We start from the raw sequence: 18,224 nt of genomic DNA, 5'->3' as shown, positions 1-18,224 counted from the left end.
TGATACTCCATCATTTCAGTTTAGTACTTTTAGTATTGGCTCTTCCGGATTGTGAATGAACAATGAAATGAGCTAAAGAAGTTTCTTTTTATTACTATTATTATTATTAATCATCCAAAATCAATTTACTATAGATGGAGAAATCAAATTTGAATATACAATCATAAAAAATTAAGGATTTAAAAAGATAAGAGATAATATCACTTAGCAGACTTCTTTATTTGTAAGCCGATTTACATGACAAACTCATGATAATTGAAGGAGTATGAAAAAAAACGTGAGTTCTAATGCTATGTTAAGCATCAATTTGAAAATTTTAAAACTTAACTTATGTGAATGTGGATAACACCACTTAACAATTATTATTGACTTATTATTGTTTTGTTTTGTTTCCAAACGGTGCATTTAAGGCCCACAGACAAGACGAGGTGCCTTGTTCTTCATCTCATTTTGCTACTGCCAAACTCACCTCTTTCCAGTATCTGGTGTAGTTTACTAATTATCTTCAGCTTCGGATTGTCCATCGAAATCCCACTGTTCCGCTCTTGAATGCTCAATGCCAAAACAAACGAGATTCACGGGCACTAAAAATATTTGAGTACATTTTTAACTTCTTGTTGGCATTCATTTCATTAGAAATGCTAAATTCTTGAAAGTTATATAAAAATTGTTGCATTCGATAGGATAAGTAAAAAATATAGTGAACGATAAAATACATGTAAAATATATATGAATATAATCATATATACTTACTTAAATTATCGGTAGTTGAAAAAAAAAATTATAATACAAAAAATGTTTGTGTTTATAGTATAAGTCCTTAAATACACTAAAGCAAAAATTTTTCTTTAGAGTTGTATGATATTTATCTGATTATTTTCTCTCCTTTTATTTTTATTTTATTGTGAGAAATTTTTTTCTTCACCTCCCTTTTTAAATGGTAAAATGCCTTTTTATTTGGGAGATATGGGGAGCATTTTTCACCTTCTAATGAAAATTTGTAAGCTGGTAAGGAAGTTTTTATGTTGTTTTAATTAAAACAATAACTGCTAAAAGACGCTTCTTTTGTAACATGGGATTAAATACTCATTTTGTACGGTTATGCTAACATATAGGTTGGCATAAAATATAATAAGACATTTTATTTTAGACTACACTTTCTTTTAGTCGAGTCGATCCATTAATCGTATTTTTTATTTACGAAAGAGTGTGCAAGCCAGGAATAAAAGAAAGGTTTTACGGGTATTAAAATTTAAAATTTAAATTTATTATAAAATATTTTATAAAATAATTATATGAATCAATTTAATTAAATTTTAGGCTCAATGCATGCACTGACCACTTTTTGCCAATTTGAAGTTAATACCTTCTGAATTGATTCTTTCATTCCTAAAGGAATTTTTACCTTTGTAAAGAAGTACCTCAACACCCAAAGATCAAACCCTGACTGCTTCCTAGATCTGAATAGTGGAGAATCTCAGATCCTATCAATAGTGTCCAGTGACTCGAAAGTAGAGAATCAAGATGGTATAAATGGCCCACCAGGGCATTTTTCCTTCTAGGTATGGTGAAAAAGGAAAAGGTTTTTTGGCAAGGGAAATTTGGACGTTCTAGAGAACTTGATTGTGGGAATTTTCATGAAAATGCATGGGTCATTATAAGGCAATTTACAAGAGGTGATCGTCTATTCTTTTCCTCAATCTCAAGCAAAAAAGTAACATTTTTCTTGCCAAGGCAGTCTTGGTTTTGTACAGTAAGTATATACTTTTGTTTATGTCTAATGAATCATTCAAAGAATTGGGTCTCATTGCTTCCACAAATTTGGCACTTTTTTTAGGTCCCCAAGCTTACAGCCAAAATTGAATGGTGTCCCTACACCTTACAGCTGAGTGGAGAGTGGGAAATGCACTTAATACCACAGCTAGAAACATTCCCAGATGAAATGTTTCTTTTTCCCTTAAAATATATTTTCCTCAGATAACATTAATTTGAATTGAGATTAAATACAATTGTTGCACATTTAATTTTTGAAACAATAAAAGATGAAGATAAGGAGGATTTGATTATAGTTATACATATTGTAATCCCATCAAGAAAATAAAGAAATTTGCCAGACTTGAAGGTGGGATATATGTTTGCTGATCTTCCACATGGCTACTAACATCAGCAATGCCAAGTCCTTATGACAGAATTTGTTTTTTTTTTTTTTTTTTTTTTTCATATGATGACTCAAGGGATAGGAACTAAGAGCCATGCTGAGCATACTCATTTCTTTAGGATTTTGAATGGGGTTATAGAGTGGAACTGCAGTTGATAGATATTTGCATTTCCATCAATAGCAGATCAGCAAACTTTTTCCCCTTTTCACACCCAATAATTCACCTTTCTTTTACAATCCAATGATCAAACTAATCCAAATGAACATGAATTGGTACATATTTATCCCCTAATTTTGCTCTAATTTTTTTATTAGAAGGCACTAGACATATGCTATTAGTGCTTCTTTATTTTCTTTTAGTTTTTGGGGGATTTGATTGGGGGGCTAACAGCTCTTGGCTCTATTTCCTGGAAGTGGAGGCTGCACGTCACACATTTCTTTATGATTCTAATAATTGGATTGGCATCAATGGATGGTAGGCAACATATTTGCTTCTTTATTTCTTCTTTTATACAAGATAAGATACATGGGGCACTACTTCAAGCTTAGCTCTTCCAACCCAGATTTCAATTACAGCATATTTCCCATGCATAAAAGAAAAAAAATGCATTAAAATTTTGACGATAAGGTTGATACTTTTACATGACGTCAAGTTATTAATCATTTCCATCATTCCATGTCTAAATTTACATAAAGCTGGAAAATTTCAGACAATCAAGCAAAATATACGTCATGGAAAAACTCACTTTTTCTTTTGAAACCTTTTTTTGCAAAGTTTAGACGATAAGATCACTCTTACATAAGCAAAAGAGTCGGTTTTTTCCTTCTTTTTTTTCAAAAAGGTATTGATCGAGAGACTATCTAATTTCAAGATCAATATATATCACAATTCTCAATACTTACCTTGAATTTACAAGTTATTCATCAAAATAGATTATCGTTAATGAAAATTAATACTGAAAATTACAAGCAAAAACATAATATTCAATTTTTACCAACTCTATCCAGGTGGCCTGTTTCAGTACCTTTGTGGGCGAAGTCTATTCTTTGTTCATCAAAGTGAATGCATTATCCTTGTCCATTCACCCAGAAAGAAATAAAGCAACAAAGTTAAGTTCTTTATATCTGATTTATGGCTGCCACGCTGTTTGCATGACATCAAAGGAGCTAATGATTGTTCCTTGTTTTTTTATACAATCATCACAAGTGCACAAATTTAAAACCACATGCTCAACCAAAACTTTTGTCGGATCTAAAGTTTTTATTTTGCACGACAAATTTCTCACATGCTCTCGAATTGATCTGTCTCTATTTGATGAAAACCCTGCTGAAAATGCAAGATTGAAGGGGAATTATGAAGCCAGCTATGCAAAATGTTTTTGTTTTCACTACCTAGCTTTCACATGATTAACATGACTGTGCAAAATCCTACCGAAAAAATAAGGATTAAAACGAATAGCATGAAATGCTTCCGAAATGAAGCTTATAAGTATGTAAGGAGATAAGATAACAGCAGGATTTAGCTCGGGATTGCAAGTGCTGAGATTTGAATCTCAAACTTATTAAATGTCAACTCTTAAAGGTGGATGCATAAACTAACAAGACTACATCTCGGTTTAGCTCAAAATAATTTTAAACATTTTAATGATAACAATTAGATTTTACCAGAACAGTTAGAAACTACTGGGGAAAATGATTTGAAACTATTGCATCAATTAAACTTAATTTATTGTTCATTTTCAATTACTAGAACATTTTTACCCGGAGAGCATTGTTTACTTGGCAGAAAAACTAATTACCTACCAGCCAAAGGGATGAATTCTACAATTTTCAGCAAATTATAAGAATGAGAGCAGTGCATTTTCTCAGAACACAAAAAAAAAAAAAAAAAAGAGAGAGAGAGAGAGAGAAAAGAACAGTAAAATTAACTGAGTGATGCCCAATCAGGATATGGGCATTCATAAACGCATTCTGGTCCAGAGTACCGAATACAATGTAGCCATAATCCTTCTTCATGCCCTTCATATCTGCCAAAATGGCAACAATAGTAAGAGAGAGTTGAAATTGCAGCTATTAGATTCTGTAGATGGTTAAATGCAGCAAAATAGGATGTTTTGCTTGCATAAATAGAGTAGAATGCTAATCATATTCCATGGTCGGACAAATACTAATAACTATGCTTTAATTAGCTACTTCATAATAGAAAAAACACATCATCTCCCCTCAATCTTATATGTTTCTACAGGAGCTGGTACTTGGTATGACACAACCTAATTTCCTAACTCATTAACTTTTATTAACATTGATTCAGAATTAAACAATAATGAAAGTTCAGACAAACCACCTTGATCTCAAGGTTATAATCTCAATACAGCAATGCACATTGTTGAAAACATTTGACCTTCTAACTTAATTGACTCATTTTCTTATTTTCATCCTTCCTAAAATATAATGACAGAGAATCTTTTCACAAAAAACAAAGTCAAACTAGGTGAGTTTAATAATTAAGAATAGACTATTGCTATAAATTTAGCCAATTAGCATGCCAACATGTTTACTGATTTCACTGCAAGCAGACTTTGTTATTCTGCACCTCAATTAAAATTAGATGTAAGGGTTTTCTGAGTATATTAAAGTGGTTAATAGGCTAACAATCATTTTACTTTTTGCTAGTTAAGATGACTGTAGTTGGTTCATGAAAGCTAACAACCATCCACCGATTTTTGTTTTCTGTTCTTCTATCACTTCATAGAATTGGTTGTCATAGTAATACAATAAAGAAAGAAATTTAAGGTTTATGCTGTCCTAATGTGGAACAAGTTGACATAAGTTTAATGAATAAATAAAAATCAAGCATATAAAACTTGATAATAGTAAAACTAGATTGTTTGAACTGGCTAAAGATTCTCTTTTTTTTCTTTCAACTTTTATTTCTATATACAAAAATTTATGGACAATGTAATTTACAATTACCAAATATCAAGTAATTGTAAGAATGAATAATTGTCAATGTTGAATTTTCCACGCATGGTACATGGATATCTTGCCAGTGATAGTCAAAAAGAACTAGAGGTGCTCCGAAGAATAAAATTTTTTGACACAGGTACAGGCCATACAGCATATTCTTTGTAAGACAGCACATCATTTTCTGTATTTATACTTTGTACTTCACCCAATGATAGCAGAGAAATTTTATGGAGTCCTATGATGTCATCATGGCAAGGATGAAAAAACCAGTGTGAAGCAGAAAATGTCGGAATACTTGTAACCAATTTTTCAAAATGACTAAGGTAAAACTGCCATATACAGTAAAAATCATAACGGATTATTGACGAGCATAGATGTAGTTGTTATGAGAGAGAATGGAATGAGAGAACGAAATAATTATATTGAACACAAATAATCACAAGTAAAAAGTGTCTTACCCGGTTAGAGCTAAATTAGGACAGTGTGTACACATAGGATCAATGCTGAAATCTTCACTACAATACTTGTATTCTTCATTATGATTCTCACAACTGGTTGCTGGAGAGATGCCAGAAAGAGCTGCAGCTCTATCAGCAGTAGTTCCAAAGGTAGAGCGATCAACAACATTGCCTGAAAGGTAAAGCATGTCATTGGCTATTGTATGGCCTGTACACTGCAAATGCACACATATCTACGAATGAGAAAATTTAGTGTCAGAAAAATATGCAGTTATTGGAAATGACAAATGGAAAACTATAAATTAGAAAAATATGCAGGAATCTAGTATAGTTACTAACAAAACCTTAACAATAGGAAGTATATGTATTACTTGTCCAGAAGAAGACAAAAATGCAAAATAAGTTCATCATAGCACTGACAAATACCAACAATTTGTAAATGGTCAAAGATCCAAATGTAAGAGCCCTTCCAAGACAAAAAAAAAATGTAGAAAAAAGTTTAAACTTTAAGAGTGGATTGAGAATGCCAAAATGATGAAACAGAAAATAACTGCATGCAACATAATTTTAAAAGTGACCCAGAAGTATCAATTTGTGCGCAAAGAGATATCCACAAGCATCCCATGTCCACTAAAATAACTACAAACATCTCCCTTACTGGTGTTAAAAAAATTACTTAATATTCACTGTGGATTATCTTACTTGATAAGTTCGGCCAGTAATTGTTTCACACAAGACAATGCTATGAGTCCTATTGGTACTAATCCTAGTAAACTTTGTAAAAACAACCTTTCCCTTCAAGGTAGTATCACCATTTGAGACGCCAACCTGCATAAAAAGGACGATGCTCTATGATTCAGCATACTTACCACTTTCTTCTAATAGGATAAATCTCTGATCAAGAAACATCCTCAGAAACCTCATGAATCTTTTAAACTTAGAGAAGGAAAAGTCCCGGCATAACTAGCAGTTCAAAGATTTATGGATCACATACAGCCTTACCCAGTGGTTCAAACCAATATGACCAGTAGAAAAACATAGATATTTAATTTGATTAACAATAATGAGAAACACCAATATAATTGAATTGAACTGAATATTAAAACAAATAAACTTACAACAAAGTTGTGCGCCATTAAACGAAAATCACTAAAATGGGCCACATTTAGTTTTGAACATGTACTAAGGAACCAGACATTTTGCATCTTTCTGGTCCACGAATGTCTTACATGCAAATTCATCAGTAACAAGAGGAAGGAGTAAGGTGCAATGTTATCAGCTTGCAGTTAATATACAAGTGCACGTTCATAACACAACTGCTCTCATTTTCTCTTTTGTCTTCCTCTTCTCACACATGGTTTACATCAACTATAATCATATAAGTAGGTGTAAAAGAAACACACAGAACTATAATCCGATAAGTAGGTGTAGAAGAAATGCACTTACCTCTGCAGCGCTCCTTCCCTCTCTAGCAAAGCAGTCTATGTTGGCATCAGCAACTTGCTAAGAAAGAAAATCATATTGACATCAAATGGGAAAATTAGGGTGTGAAAAGTTTCTGATAACTCAACATAATTTTTTTTTTTTTGAAGAAAAGGAGTGGAGGGGGTTTAGAAGAAGATCCAGAACACTAATATTGCAGACTGCTCACTGCAGAAAGCGCATACACACCAAGGTGCATTTGTCTTCTTTTTTTTTTCCTTGAACAAGTTCCAACCATTCTGAAATTGAAAAAGTAAGAAAAACCAGATGATGCTTCTACGAAATACTGAAATTCCATAGATGGCAATCCAAGCCTTAAAGAAGACCAATGTGAAACTATATTCTCATAATAACAATATTTATATTATCAAGCTATTCCTTGTCAGTTTTTGTTATGTTAAAAACAAAAGAAAAAGAAAAGGTCAAACATGATTGGCAGATTTTCCAAGGTAACGAAAAATAAAAGGTAAACTCCTACACCCCTTATGATATAAACCTTTCTCACATAACAACCTTGTTTTTTTACCACTTAACACCCTGAGGTTTTATTCTGTTCCCATAAGGTGTTAAGTGGGAAAAAAAAACCACTAGCGTGTTATGTGAGAAAGGGTAATACCACAAGGGGTGTTTGTGGAGTTTAGCCAAAAATAAAAAGCTCATATAGAGTATCTATGAACTTGAACAACTTTGAACAAGCAGAATAATTGAAATTTGAATACAAATTACAAGAATCATCTAGCTAAAAGAAGATCATACACCTCATCCTCTGGAAATACTCCAACAACCTTTGCAACATACTGTTTCTGCACCAGTCCAGCTTCAATCTGCAACCATCACATTGAAATTCAAATAAAAAATATGTTTAGTTTACAAAACCAAAAAATATACACAGAGAATCATACTGATTTGCTAGGTTAAAAGTCTTTAAATTTCCATATAAAGCATATTGATAAAATAATGCAATTTTTATCTTCGTTAGACAGAACAGCTAGTGTCCAAGATATCATTCTACCAAATCATGAAATACAACACAACATGTAGCCATGTTGCTAAATCGAATTTAGGTAGCCATATCTAATTGAAATTTATGTCAGTCATAGGTGATTCCATATTACAGACATAGTTGTAACAGCAAGTTAAAGCTTTAAGCAAACTGCCAAAAAAAATTTTTCTATTTTTATTTCTCTTTTGCTCAAGCCATGTTAAAATTAAAAAAAAATTTTAAAAAATAAAGATCGCAGAAGACTTACATGTTGCCTAAAAATGTCAGCTTTAGCTGGATTTTTGGCAATTATGAGCAGTCCCAAGACCAGACGATCTAGTCGATGAATGGTTGACATGATGCCGTCAAGGAAAAAGAAGAAAACCCTGCTTTCAGAACTCAACCAAACAGAAAACTTCAAGCAGATTTAGTTGCATATAGTAAGTATAAAAGTAGCCTTCATGTACAGTTAAATATTTGCTCCATATGAAGCTCAATTTGGATACTATACAAAGGAGCCAATCCATGCTCTGCTTGGAGAATACCCAAAACCGTGTTTTTACGATATTGACCACATGGATGCACCTACAAAAATTTAGCCAATGAATTTAACTCCAACGTAAGTTAAAAAGGACACAGTCACTGACATCAGATTGTAAGACTGGAGAAAAATCCGCACTCTCCTCAGCCAATGAATAAGCACATTGTTTAGACACCCCAACAACCATACAGACTCATAAAGTTGAAGGAAGTATACTTCACCAAAGACTTACAGGAACAGATGCTGGTTTGCAAACTGTCAGTACATCAGGTTCATTTTGAAGAATTTCAACATCCCAGGCCATCACTGTTGGTTCATGCCTACAACCTTTGCAGCATCAATTACAAGTTTTAAAACTTCAAAATGAAATCACGAAGAATGAAGAAAACTTAACTTGAACAGAGCAAACAAAAACCATGGAGAAGTCAAAATAAAATTGAACAAATGTATGTATGTATGAACCAAAAATAACTCTAAATCCCAATACCATTCCAAAAAAACGCATTTTCTTCTAAAGATTAAGTGAAATTCCATGAGATTATGATCGAATGCTAATGTGAGGAACCTGTGAAGGAAGTGGCTTATCTTCTGGCTTCGTTTAACTATGTATGAAACATGTGTATTCTCTCCATCCACTTGTATACGTCCACATTTGACAGCACTAACCTACAACATTTCCAAAATAACAGAGAAGGTAAATATTCAAAGATATGCAAAGCTATAGGTAAAGGAAGCAATTGCAAGAAAATTTCAATCACAAATTCAATTAATTAGTACAAATTAACTAACAAAATTGAGGCTATGATATCAGTAAAAGATTCAAGAACAAGAAAAGAGTATGGAAAGAGTACTGAATTACATAGTAATCTCTAGATCGGCCTCTGAACTCTTGAACGAACAAATCCACGATTGTTTTACCCTCCATCGCTTATTAACCTGTGCAAAATCAATCATAAAAATCGTACCTTTTGAGTAAATAATCAGAGTTAGGGTTTAAAAGCATTTTTAACAACTGAAATCAGAAATAAATAAAAAAAAGAAAGAAAGAAACTAACATGAGAGACGAACTCGAAGTAGTACGGTCTCACGTGGCGCTTCCCTGTAAAATTCCCGCCAAAAGTTGAGCTTTTTTTTTTTTATCTGATTACAAAAGGAAATGATTTTTTCTTTGAAAATTGAATTTACCGTTGTGAAAATATAATCTTGTTTCTGAGCAGGATGAGCTGGAGTTTGCCAAGCAATCTCCATTTTCTTTTTGCTTTTCTTTTCCTCTTCTTATTCTTCTTCGTCGCCGTTTCTTTTCATAATTTCTTTTCGTTTTTCGGCTGGATTATTTTTGAATCATCTACGCTCGAGAAGTAGACAAAATGAGAGGGAAAGGAACTCAAAAACGACGGCGTACCAAACCAATCACGACAACGACGTTTCTACCGCTTTCGCAACGAAACTGCAATTCAAACGACCTCGTTTTGGTAGAGCAGTTGGGGATTTTGGAAGATGGCTAGACTCATTTGTCTTCTTTAGTTCACCAAACAGCAGTGTTTCAAAAAGAGCCATAAAATAAACTAAAAATTTCAAGAGGGAGCTTCAAATTAATCAGCTACTACACCAAAATTCAGGTTTGAAATTTCATTTTTGATATTTAAATTTTAATTTTAGTTGAGTTTTCAGTGTGGTTTTAATTTCTGGAAATTTAGGCGGCGGGATTTGATTTGATGAACCGACGGTAGTGACTGGTGAGTCGATTTGTGGAAGAATTGCTGGTGGTTGGTGGGTAGGAGGAGTGGAATTGAGCGGAAATGCCGGAGGAGGATTTGGTGGATATAAAGTTCAGGCTTTATGACGGGTCGGATATCGGGCCGTTTCGGTACTCCGCCACATCCACGGTGGATATGCTTAAGCAAAGAATTATCTCTGATTGGCCCAAAGGTTTACTCTTTTTCGTTTCATTTCGTTTCTAATTGCTTATGAAGTTTTTGCTGTTGGCTTTTGGTTAGTAATTAAAACTTACATTGTTGTGAGATTTCTGGGCGAATTATCTCATCCACCACCACCGGTGGCACTGAGTAATCCTCTTTGGATTTTGAACCTAATTATTGTGAAGACAAATGAATAAAGATGTAGGGGTTCTGTCATAGAATGCAAAAGCAATGATTATTGTATAACACAACGTAATAGCAGAGGTAGATAATTTTAGGGTTCTAACCTTTTCACCACTAAAATGGTGTTTTTAGCTTCATAAAATGGCTACTGATGGCCTAAAAAAGGGAGGAGATGCCTTTTCTTCGTTTTTTTTTTTTTTTTTGGGTACTTGAGATTGTCACGAATTGATTCCTGATTACTGGAATTAAGATTTCAGCGCTATACTAACAAATCATATGGCTCTTTCTATATTGTTGTACTTACATCATTGATGCATTTGGTGCATAATCGATGTGACAATGATTAATAAGAATTGCAGGATGTTCTTATGAATGTATACCAAGAGAGAAGGCTAAATTTTGCTGTGTAAAGATGTTCTGTCTATATTGTTATTCTCGTGAATTATTAGATTGTCATTGCAATGTTTCATTGATGAAATGGATTGCAAAAAGAATGCATCAAGTTTTGCTCATTTTCTTGCTGCCTACGTCTATCAACAATCTTAAATGCTAATAGTTTTTTATCATAAGACCCAGAAGGAAGCATAAAGGCTAATAGGTTTTTTTTTTTTTTTTTTTTTGTGGCTGATTAAAGGATAATAGTTTGAAGCATTTTGTTTTAATTTTCTTAAATGCTGTTTCTGCCCTTCCTTAGGTAAGACAATTATTCCAAAGGCAGTGAATGAAGTCAAACTGATAAGTTATGGTAAAATTTTGGAGAACAACAAGACGGTTGGTCAGTGTAAAGTACCCTTTGGTGAAGTTGCAGGTGGGGTTATCATAATGCATGTTGTAGTACAGCCATCTCTTTCAAAAACTAAAACAGGTATTCTCTCTCTTTATCTTCATGAAGAATTATTCTCTTCCAACTTCAAGGCTTCTTTTTTATTTGGCATTTAAGCTTTAGCTTGCTCACTAAAGTGGACATTGGGATGTCCAGCTGTTTGACATGGATCTGCACTTGTACTAGTATTGATAGCTAAAAGCCGAAATTTTGAATTGCTTATTTCCGATAACCAGTGTTTTGTTGGACTCATTGTGTATGTGCATTTTGAATTTTCTCTATTTGCATAAAGATTCTAAAAACTAACTCATTGTGTATGTGCATTTTGGAAGAAAAAGGTGGAAGGGAGAACTGTTGACTGTTGTTTAAGCTTCATCACTGATCATTGATGAGCACACTGCTCGATTATGGTGAACCTACGAGAGGCCATCTTTTCCCTTTCCTTTATTCATTACTAAGGGATTCTCCTAGCCATTTTTACATCTTTCTACATTTTTTCACACAGTGATGAGATCCATTAAATTCCAGAAGCTATTAACCATGTGATTGCATTTCGTCTTTAAGGTCAATAATCTGAGTACGTGACAGTGTACGATAATAATAGTGTACCTTTTCTTAGAGTATTAAGAGGAACTTTATCTAAGTGGTGGCCATCTAAATAACATAGAGGGGCTGCTTCTGCAATTACTTAAAATATCATATATTGACTTGTGCTGGGCTTTCTGTCTGAACAGAAAAGAAGATTGAGGATTCACCCAGAAAGATTGTATGCTCGTGTTCCATTTTATGAAGAAAAACATGTAGAGTTCGAAAATTGTTTATGCTGGTAACAATGTTTAGGAATGTAAACATTGTCTCCGAGTATCCCGTGTGTGTTCGTCACAAAGTCCATGTGTTCAAGTTCTTAATGGAGTGATGATGATGTGCATTTTTCTCTTCTTTGGTTCCTTAAGTCTTTGTTTCTACCATAAAACTCTGCACAAAGTAAAACCAAAATAATTTTAGGAACTTGGGTTCTAACCTTTTGGTTGTTTCCAAGTACTAGCTTGAATCATTTGTAAACTTGTATAGACTACTCCATGTAAAGACGAAATGTACACCAAATTGTAAGGAGAAATGCGTTTATATGATGCTATCTGTTACTAATAATGAAATATTTCTGATCCGCCTGCTATGGAAGAAAAGGCCTTCTCGTGCAGGTGATGAAGGATTTAAACTTATCATACATTGTAATTTTACGAGTAAATCCAAGCAAGATTCAAAGTATATGGTCAAAAAAAATTTTGGGTGAAAAGAAATCACAGCTAAGGTTGTAAACAAGCTTTAAAAGCCGATAATTATCTCATATATTGCCAAGATACAAAAGGTTTATTGGTAACAAATACAGATTGTGAGCGACAATAAATGACTAAAAATCTGTCTAAAAAAACTGATAATAAAAGAACCATTAATTCGCTACCAAAATGGTCAATTATGCACGAAAAAAGGGAGAACAAAAGGGTAGGACGGAGAACAGGATCACAACACTGGTAATCAAAGCTACTGCTATGGACACCTTAAATTTTGCTAAGAACTTTCTCAGCTGCTGCAATTGTCTTTTGGATGTCTTCAGAAGAATGTGCCAAGCTTGTAAATCCAGCTTCAAACTGTGAAGGTGCAAAATATACACCTTCCTCCAGCATACCCCGGTAAAACCTGGCAAATTTTGCTGTATCACTCTTCTTTGCTTCATCAAAGTTGTTAACAGGCCCTTCTGTGAAGAAAAATCCAAACATCCCACTAATATACCCTCCACAAATTGCATGTCCTGTCTTCTTTCCAGCATCTAGAATGCCTTGAACAAGTTCTCCTGTGATTTTATCTAAGTATTCGTATGTTCCTGGCTCCTTCAACCGCTTAAGGGTCTGTATCCCAGCTGTCATTGCCAACGGGTTCCCACTCAAGGTCCCAGCCTGGTACATTGGCCCTGCTGGTGCCACCATCTCCATAATCTCCCTCCTTCCTCCATATGCACCAACAGGCAGACCACCACCAATTATCTTCCCTAGCGTTGTTAAATCAGGAGTTATGCCAAAATATTCCTGAGCCCCGCCATAAGACAAGCGAAATCCAGTCATCACTTCATCAAAGATGAGGAGAGCACCATTTTCCTTGGTTACGCGACGTATAGCTTCAAGGAAGTCAGACTTAGGTGGAATGAAGCCAGAATTCCCAACAACAGGTTCAAGAATAATTGCTGCAAGTTCTCCCTTGTTACTGTTAAAGAGATTTTCTACAGCTGATATGTCATTGAAAGGGGCAGTTAGAGTTTCAAAAGTGGCTCCTCTGGGAACACCAGGAGAGTCAGGCAACCCTAGAGTAGCAACTCCACTACCTGCCTTGACAAGAAAGGGATCAGCATGGCCATGGTAACAACCCTCAAATTTGATGATCTTTTCTCGGCCAGTAAAGGCACGGGCAAGGCGGAGCACACCCATGCATGCTTCTGTACCAGAGTTTACAAATCGAACCATTTCAATGCTAGGAACAGCTGAGATTACCATCTCTGCCAAAACATTCTCAAGAAGACAAGGAGCACCAAAGCTGGTTCCTTTCTTCATAGTTTCAGCCAGGGCCGCAAGCACCTGCAGATATATTCAAGTCAGTGGAGAATTGTTAGCAAATCGGAAGCAAATTTTAGCAATTATAAGTCTCTTCTCTTTACTACTGACCCACTACTAACTCCTAATTGAGATGCTGATGCATCCATATAACAAAATGGAATTCAAAATTACGTATGCATATGAGAGCATCAAAAATCATAGCCAAACAAAATTAGTATGAAAAAATTTCATGAACATTTAACTTATCGCAGTTAAAATGAAAATCAAAACAAGATTAAAAAAGAAGGAACTATAAAAGATGCTCAGCACATCAAAACAGTAAAATACAAACAAGATATAAATATGTTACAAGGCAAATTCAGACTGAAAGAAGCAAACGTCCAACCTCATCATCTGCATGACCAATTATTGCTGGGCCCCAGGAGCCAACATAGTCAATATACTCGTTCCCGTCTATGTCCCACATGTGAGAACCCTTAACAGAATCAATCACAATAGGCTGCCCGCCAACAGATTTAAAGGCACGGACAGGAGAATTTACACCTCCAGGCATCAAATTCTACCAAAAACAAGTTCTTGCAAGAGTCAGAGGACAAAGACTCCAAAAATCAGTGACTCAAAATAAGATATAAAAGAGGAAATGAAAGGTAGTGATAGAACACTAAAAAGTATCTCCATAGGTACAAATCTATAAGTCATACGTCCAAAACTAAAATCAATGATACACTTCACATATCATTTTTCTAATTAGATATACAAGTCTAAGACAAAGTTAACATCATAAGCCTCATCTACGGACTTCGCATTATACCTATTATATCCTTTTCTTAACATGATTTGAAACCTTTCTTATGTTTTCCATACATTTTTACTCACTTTCTGCAGTACCATTTGGTGACAACTGACAAGCAAGGAGTAACCATCCCTAATTCTAAACAGAAATCAAATGTCAAAAGCAAAATAGTTCCTTTACAGCCTGCCACTATAGTCTCAATAGAAAGCTATAAAGTTGTTAATATTAGCATATATCATATTGATTTCAGGTCCTGTATTAAGACCTTGTTATTGACACTAAAATACTGAATTGTAAACCTACCAAAAAGCTGAATATGAAGCTAATAAACCCAATTAAACATGGCCAATTGAGTTCTTTGAGTTCTTCTCAATTCATTTTAGCCCAGACATAGTATAATGAATTCATAGTTTATTTTCCAGTCATTTCATCCATTCCAAAACATACCCAAATCGCAAAAGCAAACAAATGACTTAAATTTCAATAAAATTCAATTAAAAAAAAAAAAAAGCTTAACTTAGCAGGATTCAAACTATCCAGTAAGAAGCAGATAAAGAAGAAAAGGGAAGAAGGGGGAAGAGTTGAGAATCACCTTGGCAGCATTGAAAGCTGCTTCAGATTTTTGGAGGGTATAACTCTTCTTCTTGTCTTCAACAGATACAGTCATTTTAACACGGAAACCAGAGGATCGTGAGGACGGAAGTGCTTTACAAAGCTTAGGAGAACAAGATAAGCCTAACCCAACTCCAAGTCCGCTGATTGAAGCCGCCATTTTTGCTCTCTAACTTTATTTTTCTCTCTGCTGCTGTTTGTTGCTTTGTGATGTTCTTGCCCGTCTCAAGGAGAAGATAAGAAAATTGCTGAAGTGGTAAAATTGTACAAGATCAGCCACCACCTCCTTTGGACTTTTGGGTTTATCTAGGGCTGTGTGGTGGGTGGGTCAGCGTAAACATGGATTGGGTGCGCCAATCCGTCAATAGCCAAGTCCAGGAATGACGCAGGCCCACTGGCTCTTTTTCTATATGTGATTTATATAATATACGATTTATTTGATACATAAGATTATAACATAATAAGATAAGATAATATTATAAATAATATTATCTTATTTTATATTTAATGTGTGAAAGGATTATGATAAAATAATTATTTATTAATCAAAATTATCATTACTCAAAATTTATATAATTTAAATTATTTACATAATTTTTAAATATATAATAAGACATATAAGTTCAATCTCATCTATCTATTATCTTATGTACCAAACTTGACCTATATATATATATATATATATATATATTAGTGCAATTTATGACACTTTATTAGCTAGTGAGAAAAAATGTTGAAGTAAAAAATGGGTTTTTTATATATTAAAAAATAAATTTTTTATTGAAACAAATGTGTCATCCAATAAATATGAAATTTAAATTTTAATATCTGTAATCTCTTATCTAGATTATGACTTTTGTATTAAAAAAAGTGATATTTTTAAGTAATTAATGTTACAATATGAGAAAAAATAAAAGAATACAAATATTAGGTTTTAAATTTCAAATCTACTTAACATCATCTTTCAATGGTGATCTAATATATATATATATATATATATATATATATATATATATAGTATAGGATATAAAGTTAAGTGTTGATATGGACGCTTGTGTGGATAATATTTTTTTATGATATGTAGGATAATATTTATATTATTTTTATTTATAAAGTAACTCTATTTAATAAATTATTTAAATTTAATATGTTTGGATAATTATGTAAATTTAATATGTTTAGATAATTATTTAAATTCAAATCAAAATCTATAAAATATTAAAAGTTTTACATAAATTTTAAATTCAAATATATTAAATTATAAATTATCTTTCTTTTTTAATTTAATCATAATTCCAAATATATATAGGCTTAATAAATTTTTATTTACTGTTAAATAATTTTATTTAATAAATTACGTAAATTAAATATTTTTGGGTAACTATTTAACTTCAAATCAAACTTTATAAAAAATTACAAATTTTACATAAATTTTGAATTTAAATATATTAAACCATAATTTATTTTTTCTTTTCAAATTTAATCATAATTTTACATATATATATTTATATATATTACACGTGTATGTGTAAACTTAATAAATTTTTATTTGATAAAATCAAATTCTCAAAATAAAAATAAAGAGCTCATAAAATGAAAGTGTTGTCCTTTAAACAACATTATTTTATTCATTATTATTAGAATTAAAAATTAAATAACACAATCTTTTTTTCATTTAACGATTATAGTTTATGAGTTTTGACAGGAATTGGTAAAAATTAGAGAGAATAATAATCACATCATTATCATGAATAAGTAAATTCATTTTATGCCTTTTATTATAAGTTTTTTAGTTTTCAAAATAAGTTTGTGATGGTGTTGGATTGTTTTTTCTTTGTTTTTATAATATTGATTTTTTTTTTTAGATTTCAATAATGAAAGGAAAATTAGCACACATTTATATTGGTTTCAATAGGTATAGCTCATTATTTTTTTGTATTCTATTTCTTTTTTTTTTATTTTTTCTTCTATTTGTTTGTTTCTTCCAACATTTTATTTAATTTTATGTACATTATATGATATATACATTTAGATTTGATTTGTTCTAAACAAAATTGGTTCATACGTTTATTTATATATATATATATATAGTTAAACTTGATATTTACTATACATAAGTATAAGAGATTTAAATTATATATATGCTCTCAATTTATATATTTTGTCAAATCAAAATATATAAAATATTAGAAATTTTACATAAATTTTAAATTTAAATATATTAAATTATAAATTACCTTTCTTTTTTAATTTAATCATAATTTCAAATATATATGGGCTTAATAAACTTTTATCTTGTGTCAAATAATTTTATTGAATAAAATATATAAATTTAATATTTTTGGGTAACTATTTAAATTCAAATCAAATTCTATAAAAATTTATAAATTTTACATAAAATTTGAATTTAAATATATTAAATCATAATTTATCTTTATCCTTTTAAATTTAATCTTAACTCTCTCTCTCCTCTCTCTCTTTCTCTCTCTCTCTCTATATATATATATTTATGTGTGCATGTGTGAGCTTAATAAATTTTTATTTGTTGAATTCAAAATCTCAAAATAAAAGTAAATAACTCATAAAGTGATCATCGTCTAACCAATGTTATTTTATATGTTATTATTAGAATTAAAAATTAAAAAATTTAATCTTTTTTTTATTTGACAATTATGGTTTATGGGTTTTGACAGAAATGGACAA

General features: G+C 32.2%; 3 protein-coding genes across 11 annotated transcripts; 1 reads left to right on the top strand and 2 right to left on the bottom strand.

Moving 5' to 3' along the window:
* Positions 1 to 3,134: 3,134 nt before the first annotated feature.
* On the bottom strand, positions 3,135 to 10,081 carry LOC111289377 (RNA pseudouridine synthase 7-like). 7 transcript variants are annotated; one of them, XM_089768537.1, is made up of 13 exons: positions 9,774 to 10,081; positions 9,644 to 9,687; positions 9,448 to 9,524; positions 9,154 to 9,254; positions 8,821 to 8,908; positions 8,554 to 8,632; positions 8,316 to 8,383; positions 7,824 to 7,889; positions 7,030 to 7,086; positions 6,286 to 6,411; positions 5,584 to 5,816; positions 4,088 to 4,185; positions 3,137 to 3,485 (listed from the first exon to the last, which is right to left on the bottom strand). In XM_089768537.1, the coding sequence occupies exons 3-13, from the start codon at positions 9,511 to 9,513 to the stop codon at positions 3,289 to 3,291; spliced, it is 1,179 nt and encodes a 392-aa protein (XP_089624663.1). In that variant the 5' UTR covers positions 9,514 to 9,524; positions 9,644 to 9,687; positions 9,774 to 10,081; the 3' UTR covers positions 3,137 to 3,288. The 7 variants fall into 7 exon arrangements, with proteins under 7 accessions (XP_089624666.1, XP_089624663.1, XP_089624664.1 ...); XM_089768538.1 differs by having other exon boundaries at positions 3,138 to 3,485; positions 7,824 to 7,868; XM_089768534.1 differs by having other exon boundaries at positions 3,139 to 3,482; positions 8,515 to 8,632.
* LOC111289378 (membrane-anchored ubiquitin-fold protein 3-like) lies at positions 10,074 to 12,643 on the top strand. Of its 2 annotated transcripts, none has more exons than XM_022880373.2 (4): positions 10,074 to 10,207; positions 10,286 to 10,517; positions 11,385 to 11,555; positions 12,248 to 12,643. In XM_022880373.2, the coding sequence occupies exons 2-4, from the start codon at positions 10,388 to 10,390 to the stop codon at positions 12,301 to 12,303; spliced, it is 357 nt and encodes a 118-aa protein (XP_022736108.2). In that variant the 5' UTR covers positions 10,074 to 10,207; positions 10,286 to 10,387; the 3' UTR covers positions 12,304 to 12,643. The 2 variants fall into 2 exon arrangements, with proteins under 2 accessions (XP_022736108.2, XP_089624667.1); XM_089768541.1 differs by lacking the exon at positions 12,248 to 12,643 and adding an exon at positions 11,846 to 12,241.
* Positions 12,644 to 12,823: 180 nt separating this feature from the next.
* LOC111289376 (glutamate-1-semialdehyde 2,1-aminomutase 2, chloroplastic-like) lies at positions 12,824 to 15,802 on the bottom strand. Of its 2 annotated transcripts, XM_022880370.2 has the most exons (3): positions 15,502 to 15,801; positions 14,502 to 14,675; positions 12,824 to 14,137 (listed from the first exon to the last, which is right to left on the bottom strand). In XM_022880370.2, the coding sequence occupies exons 1-3, from the start codon at positions 15,679 to 15,681 to the stop codon at positions 13,070 to 13,072; spliced, it is 1,422 nt and encodes a 473-aa protein (XP_022736105.2). In that variant the 5' UTR covers positions 15,682 to 15,801; the 3' UTR covers positions 12,824 to 13,069. The 2 variants fall into 2 exon arrangements, with proteins under 2 accessions (XP_022736105.2, XP_022736106.2); XM_022880371.2 differs by lacking the exon at positions 14,502 to 14,675 and having other exon boundaries at positions 15,502 to 15,802.
* Between the last annotated feature and the right edge of the window lie 2,422 nt (positions 15,803 to 18,224).

Source organism: Durio zibethinus, chromosome 11, assembly GCF_047325235.1.
Source record: "Durio zibethinus cultivar Kanyao isolate XHJ-2024 chromosome 11, ASM4732523v1, whole genome shotgun sequence".
Classification (NCBI taxonomy): Eukaryota; Viridiplantae; Streptophyta; class Magnoliopsida; order Malvales; family Malvaceae; genus Durio; species Durio zibethinus.
Note: the sequence above shows the minus strand (reverse complement) of the source record. Positions and strands in the feature narration are given on the sequence as shown.